This window comes from Metopolophium dirhodum, chromosome 8, assembly GCF_019925205.1.
Source record: "Metopolophium dirhodum isolate CAU chromosome 8, ASM1992520v1, whole genome shotgun sequence".
NCBI classification, from domain to species: Eukaryota; Metazoa; Arthropoda; class Insecta; order Hemiptera; family Aphididae; genus Metopolophium; species Metopolophium dirhodum.
This window is the reverse complement of record NC_083567.1, coordinates 14,138,242-14,145,886: the sequence shown is the minus strand read 5'-3', so window position 1 is coordinate 14,145,886 and position 7,645 is coordinate 14,138,242. Positions and strand designations below refer to the sequence as shown.

The 7,645-nt window shown below is 28.3% G+C and overlaps 2 protein-coding genes across 2 annotated transcripts; one reads left to right on the top strand and one right to left on the bottom strand.

The window, feature by feature from the left end:
- The first annotated feature begins 421 nt into the window (after positions 1–421).
- On the top strand, positions 422–3,593 carry LOC132950863 (phosphopentomutase). The gene is made up of 11 exons (XM_061022458.1): positions 422–573; positions 648–869; positions 951–1,210; positions 1,278–1,470; positions 1,548–1,814; positions 1,931–2,112; positions 2,191–2,374; positions 2,485–2,708; positions 2,772–2,877; positions 2,944–3,173; positions 3,250–3,593. Exons 2-11 carry the CDS (start codon positions 804–806, stop codon positions 3,350–3,352), a joined length of 1,815 nt encoding a protein of 604 aa, XP_060878441.1. The 5' UTR covers positions 422–573; positions 648–803; the 3' UTR covers positions 3,353–3,593.
- LOC132950864 (eukaryotic translation initiation factor 3 subunit K) lies at positions 3,572–5,277 on the bottom strand. The gene is made up of 4 exons (XM_061022459.1): positions 5,022–5,277; positions 4,716–4,932; positions 3,886–4,105; positions 3,572–3,818 (listed from the first exon to the last, which is right to left on the bottom strand). The coding sequence occupies exons 1-4, from the start codon at positions 5,072–5,074 to the stop codon at positions 3,661–3,663; spliced, it is 648 nt and encodes a 215-aa protein (XP_060878442.1). The 5' UTR covers positions 5,075–5,277; the 3' UTR covers positions 3,572–3,660.
- Between the last annotated feature and the right edge of the window lie 2,368 nt (positions 5,278–7,645).

Genomic DNA, 7,645 nt, shown 5'->3' with positions numbered 1-7,645 from the left:
ATAATATATAATAATATATAGGTAATAGTAATACTATAAATACTATGAATATATTATAAAATCAATGGTGATAGGTACAACTGAGTAATAAATGCTTATAAAAAGGTATTCAAAATATATGCATTTTGGTAACACATAGGTAATATGAATACTAGTATTAACCTCAATATCAACATATTATGAATTGTATTTAAAATCCATATATTAATTAATATAAAAAGGTAGCTGATATATAATTTTGGTTTATCAGCTACCTTTACTAAATAATTTCTTATTTAAACAGAAAAAAAAACTTACTATTCAAATACATTTTTTTAAAAATGCCGCAAACGCGTTTTGTATAATATGCTTGTCTACTGTTATCAACAATGATAAACGGCAAGACGGCGTAATGACGTCATGGACAGTGAGACATTTTTCCTGCTATGATCCATTCGTAATTATTGTCGTGAATTTGAAAAAATGAAATCTTTTCTGTGATTACTGATTAATGATTATACATTTATACCACAGGTTACAGATATATAATTCATTGTACCATCAATTTAGAATTTAGCACAATTATGAAGTAAAGTACGTTCATTATAATCGGGTATTGTTAAAAAATAATAATAATGTTTATCACAATAACCATTTTCATTATCTAGGCTATAGTGACTATGACACAATAAAATAGTCAATTATTGACTACTGTATTTTACAAAATTACAAACTCTAGACAAATTACAACAGTGAAAAGTTGAAACTTATAGCCATTAGTTTAAAATTACATCTTGAAAATACGTACGTACCTATATAAAGAAATGGATACAACATTCCTGCCTGAATATTTAGAATTACTGGTGAAAAATTGGCTTTCGTGGAATCAAGTATGAGCTTTATAGTTAGAACAGTATTGCTGTGAAACAAATTGCGTTGTGTACTTATATTTATATAGCTGTAATTTTCAGTCACAACAGTACTCTGTTGAACTAGCAGAAATATTCGCACAGAAAAATGTGGATAAAATAAAAAACATGTTTGATGGTCGCCTGTCATTTGGAACAGCGGGCCTGAGAGCAGCGATGGGCCCTGGTTTCAAACGTATGAATGATCTGGTGGTCGTACAATCTGCTCAAGGGCTTTTGTATTACATGTTGAGCGTCTTTGGGGATTCGTTAAAAACATCTGGTATTATTATTGGATACGACGGAAGATATAATAGTAAAAGGTTGCAGAGAAAAAGTGTATATTAATTGCATTATGTAAATTGTATTAATCATTTCAAATTGATTTAGATTTGCTGAATTGACATCACAAGTTTTTTTAAGACATTCCATCAAAGTATATCTTATGAATGAAGTTTGTCCAACTCCATATGTAGCTTTCGGTATTAAGTTATACAAATGTTGTGGAGGAGTAATGGTGACTGCTTCACATAACCCTAAAGAAGATAACGGTTATAAAGTATTCTGGAATAATGGTGCTCAAGTTAGTAAGTTTTAAGGAATATTAGTAATTCCACTAGTCACCTTACAACTTGAATACATTTTCAAATATATTTTCAGATCATATCTCCAGTTGATAAAAACATTCAAAAAAGTATTACTGAACATTTAGAACCCGAAGTTGTTTGGAATACTGAAGACATTTATAATAATAGTTTGTTAGTTAATCCATTAATCGATTTGCAGAAACATTACAATAGTTTTATTGACAAAATGTTGTTTCCTAATTTGGATAAAAAGAAAACAAATATAATTTTTACATATACACCTATGCATGGCGTAGGCTATCCTTATATAAAAAATGTATTTGAAAATGCAAAATTCAACGTGAGTATCTATGAAAATTAACCAAACTGTATTCAATGCATTTATGTCATGAACATAATATGTTTAAAAATTATTTGGTGCAGTAGCTATTATAATTTATGAATTACGCTATTTAGCCAGTGATAGTTGTTGAGCAACAAAAAGATCCAAACCCAGAATTTCCAACGGTTCCATTTCCAAACCCAGAAGAAGGCAAAAGTGCATTGAAATTGGCAATAGAAACAGCTGAAAACAACTGTAGTCGTATTATAATTGCTAACGATCCTGATGCCGATAGATTGGCTGTAGCAGAACATCCGTAACACAATCTATTATTACTAAATTATTGTAAAATATTCTCAACTAAAAAAATTTATAAGACAGATTTTATTTTTAGTATAGGTAGTGAGGGCTGGAAAATATTTACTGGAAATGAACTTGGTGCTTTGTTAGGATGGTGGGTGATACATTCGTATAAAAAAATACACGGTAAAACACATCCTAAATTGGTTGTACTATCGAGCACAGTATCATCAGCTATACTTAAATCTATGGCTAAAATTGAAGGCATCAGATTTGAAGTAAGTTACTTGCATTACTTTTTTTACAAACCAAGATTAATATCTTAAGTTAATTATCTTGGTTTATGTACAAAACATACATAATACAATTAATTTGTTTGAACTCCTAGGAAACACTCACTGGATTCAAGTGGATGGGTAATAGAGCCGATCAGCTCTCTGCTGAAGGATACAACGTAATTTATGCGTTCGAAGAATCTATTGGTTACATGTGCGGCAGTGAGGTCTTGGATAAAGATGGAATATCTGCTGCTGTTAAAATTGCAGAACTAGCTATATATTTAGAAAAAGAAAATAGTACATTGTCCTCGGCTTTAGAATTTATATACAAACAGTAACAGTTTTCTTTAAAATTCAATGTTTGCTCAGTAAATAAAACCATTTTATTTTGTTTTAGATATGGTTGGCATTTATCTGTAAATTCGTATTTTATATGCAATGATAGCCTGACTATAAAGAAAATATTTGAAACAATAAGGCAGATTAATAACCAGCCAAACAATGTAACGTTTAATCACACGTCACTTATAATATGTTGAAGGTTTGAATTAATTGTTTCATTTTTACAGTATCCGAAATCCATTCTTGGAGGACGATATTCCATCAAATCAGTTCGAGACATGACAACTGGATATGATTCCAGTACAATAGATCATAAACCAATATTGTCTGTATCAAAGTCATCTCAAATGATAACATTTAATTTTGACAATGGTTTAATTGCTACATTACGAACAAGTGGAACAGAACCCAAAATTAAATATTATGCTGAATTATGCAGTGATCCTGAAAACTCTTCGTAAAGCAAATTTAATTTAATTTAATTAAAAATTTTTTTACGATTTAACTAATCATGATTGTAAATTTTTTTTTAGTGATGTTAATAGATTGAAAAGTATTTTGAATGAAATGGTTGAAGCAATAATTGAAGAATTTCTAAAACCACATGAAAATTCTCTAATTTTTCGCAGCAACTAGTTAAAGTTAAACAGACATTGCTCAGATGATTTTCTACATTAATTTATATCTTATTTAACATTATTATCCTACTATATACACTTTGTTTTTAAAATTTTAAATAGATTCATGGTTGTTATAAACTTAGTTTTAACATAAAATTAAGCTGATAATTCAGTACCTAGTTATGGAATTAGAAATGAAGAGTAAACATACTTAAATCATTCCAATAAAATAATATAATCCAAGATAATCCAATTATTTATTGTTAATAAACATGTTTTAAGTATTGGTATAAAAATGTATTTTGAATTTACAACTTTTAGAAATTAACGACAACTTGCCATAACACCCAAAATATTTTCATAATCAATCTTTTCAGTAATATTTTTTGTTTTGATATTTTCGTCTTGATTTGCCACAAATATGTATTTGTTATCCAATTCCTTCCAATTGTATTTTAGTATCCAATGTTTTAAAGCAGCATCTGTTAAAAAGCATGAGTATTAATTATTATATTAAATTGAATATGAATATAATTGGTTATTACATACCATCAACACCTCCCAGTAACTCCATAAGATTATGTTTTTCAATAGACTGAAATGTTATGCCAATCACATGACACACAAACTTGCGCACAGAATCTAAAAACCCATTGACCTTAGCATACAGTTCAGGTGTGGAATGAACATTATACCAAAATTCTTTGAAGTTGCAGTTTTCCAATAGATCAGCCAAGAACAATACTTGGCTTAGTGGAGCTTCTTGACACTAAATTATTATAGAAATTCAATAAATAAATAGGTAGATAGTAGTCAGTAGTCAGCACATAAAAACAAAAATACATAATATATACTTGCATTATACATCTTTTATAATGTATATCAGTATATGTACAATGTATACAATTATTTGTTATATTAATTTCTATATTTTTAACTATGACTCGATGAATAATTTTTTTTTAATGAGTTAAGTTCTGATTTGGTTATTGGTGTTATAAGTTAAAAATAAATTGAATGATTAATATCGATAGCACATCAAAATAACATAACTTATTATAGTCTATTTAGTTTAAGAAAGCACTGGTAATAGCCAAAAACGTGTCTTGATTGCATCTGTATATTTTTTAATGGACGCAATTACCCAGGCTACAATCGTCAAGAGGCCTTTTATGCATTGATAAATATGTTTTTGGTCGCCGCCCGGTTCATTCGTAAACTGAATAGACTGGTATTATAATTTCTACCTATCAATATCTAAAAATTAATTAAATTTGATTGAATTGTCTAACCTTAAAATCTAAAAGTGTCCTACTCCCTGTGAACAATCAATATGGTAAAATAAAAATAAGGATGAATGCAACCAAAATATTGCTTACCAATTTTTCATTCAACAGACATTTGCACAGCACAAAATCGGAATGAGGAAAGTTGGTGATCGCTTTCAGCATGATTTGTACAGTGATATCCAAATTATACTCGTGATGAAATTGATATATTTTGAGTACTGCAAGGTTCGCTTCTAGATCGTACGTGTTCTCTTGGGACTGTACTTCCACGTAGTGTTCAAGCGTAGACAAATGTTGGGGATTGTATCTAAAAGCAAACGATTAAATGCATGAGCAATTTGCCGAAGAACTAGAAAAGGTGCGGATCCAACAATGCGCTCAAATGACTTTACATACCTTTCGATGCCCTGCAAAAGCGACGCAACCGTTTGTCTCATTGCTTCGGCCATGGTTGGTTCAATTGAGTAAGACACTAAAGACGTTTAAACGAGTAATGCTCAAAATTCTACTGGCACACGGAGTAGTGAGTACGGACACGGGAGACTGGGAAAAGTCGTAAGTCGCGTCGCGAATCACTCGTGATCGTATGACTTCTTATTTGTGTGATAATAATTTCAGAATTTCAGATTCAGATTTATGTTCATTAGTCATTACTCATTTTCAGGCCGATAAGCAAATGGAAAATGCGGCACAACCGGGAACCAGTGTGAACAACATATCCGTTAAAATATGGTACCGCACGCACGAGGTTATCTTCTAAGACCGTGGTACCATGGAGGGACGGGTACAGTTTTCCCGATTTTGATAACAATTGATAACAGCGAACTTGATAAGAAAAAAAAAATAATGCTTATGCCAACCTACAAAAGTTAGAAAAAATCCCAATTCCCGCGGCGTTGACCAGCGAATAAATCAAAAATATAAAAATCTTTTTCATATGATTGAAAAAATGTATAGCGAGAAATTTTGCCTTCTATAAAATAAAACCCTGTTTAGTTAGCTTTTAATCGGTGAAGTTAGGTTTTTATCATTTATTGATCAATAATCATTAATCATAATATATAATATTCATATTTTAAATTTAAATTTTAATACTTTTAACTTTATACTTTATACCAATACTTTAACTTTAACCTCTATTCTATGCTTTATACTTCACACTTTCACAGTAGGTACATACTCACGATTACTAGTATTATTATTTAAATTTTTGGAGTTAAATGCAGCTTTAATATTAATGAAAGTATACTTACTGTGCTATAAGAAATAAATTTAATATATAATAATATGTTAAATGTGCCAAACAAACATAACTACATTTATTGAAAAGGTATGAATGTATGATGCCTATAATTATTCTCAGATTTAAATACTACTTTGGATATTATTGTAGTAAATTTTTAGTAGATATTCATAAAATAAATTTAATTTGATTATTTTTAACTTTACAATTCCACAATTCATATTGACGCAAGAAACTAAACTATTTATTTATATAATATTTAGAAACAAAAATAAAAATTCATATTTGTTGTTACTTATTAGTTATTACTTATATCGATATGTTTATAGTTTTTTAAATACTTTGTAAACATAATTATTTTTTGGGACAAGTATTTCAGTAGGTAATAGGTATATTCAATGATTATTACTAACAATTCTGTTTTTATTAAAGATAAACTAAACTTGTTATAGGTATTATGTAACTAAATGGCAGATCGCTACATGCAATAGGCAGTTTCTTCACAGTTTTATTAAATCTTCATTCTAATTATATTTATGTACATATTCTTACTGTATTAAATATATGATTAAACATATTAAGCCACTGAATCATTCAATTTTATTTCTGTTTCAGCCTGGATTGTAGTACAAAATCGACAGTATTATTTCAACAAGATATTTTTCTTTACATTATTAAAATGATTTAAATGGCAATGAATGTTTTTAATTTTGGTTTTTTTTTTTACTAAAAAAATAAAATAAGTACTTTAAATTTATTTTAATTCCTAACCTTTCAAATTATTCATAGTTTTTAGTTGTTTAAGGTTTAATTTTGTTGTGTGACAATTTCTTGTTTTTAAAATGTATTAACTGTATCAATCTATTCAGTATTTATAATTTATTGGTATATTTAGAAAAAATAAATTTAAGTGTAATGCAATTTGCAATAATTAAGTGTTATAACATAAAGAAAGATAAGTGTATAAAATATTTAACCCCATAATTTCGATACCTTTATTGGATTTAAACATGTACTCCAGACTATACTATTTAAACACACTTCCACGTTTGGTGACTATCAACAGACCAGACAGACTACTTTATTCACTCAAATAAATACACAATTAATAGAAGGTACTACATAGGGATTTTCTAGTACATAACAAAATGGGTATTCTTTTCTCCTTATAAAGATAATGCTGTATAACACATATACAATATAGTCCATATTAAGGGACAATGTATATAAGTACCTATATTTTATGAGCAAACATAAATTTACTGTCACTTTTTCAGTAATATTTGTGTTTGTAAGAAATATGGACAATGGCTGACCCCTGTTAATTCATTTTTTACTGTTAACTTCATTTCAACACCATGATGAATAAATATATATTTATATAATTATGATATTTTGACAAATTACAATAATACTATGATATATTTATTATTTATCAAACTTAATATTATATTACTTTTTTATATTAAAAAATATTATTGACTTTTGTTACCCTTCAATGTTATACCTGTAACTAAATGCATGTCTGCATTCTCCTTTTGCATCATCCTTGATGTACCTGTTCTATGCATAGTTAGTTTATAGGCGTATGGTTTAAAGTATAGATGAATTTAAATTTGAAAGCAATGATGAATTAATAATTGTTAAAATGTAAGTTAAGGCCTAGAGGTCATTTTCCGAAATTCTCAATAGTTTTTCCAAAACTTGTTTGAAATTGATTTTAATTATTTACTATTTAGTTGCAACTCCAAAAATAATTGTGCTACCTAGAGCTTAA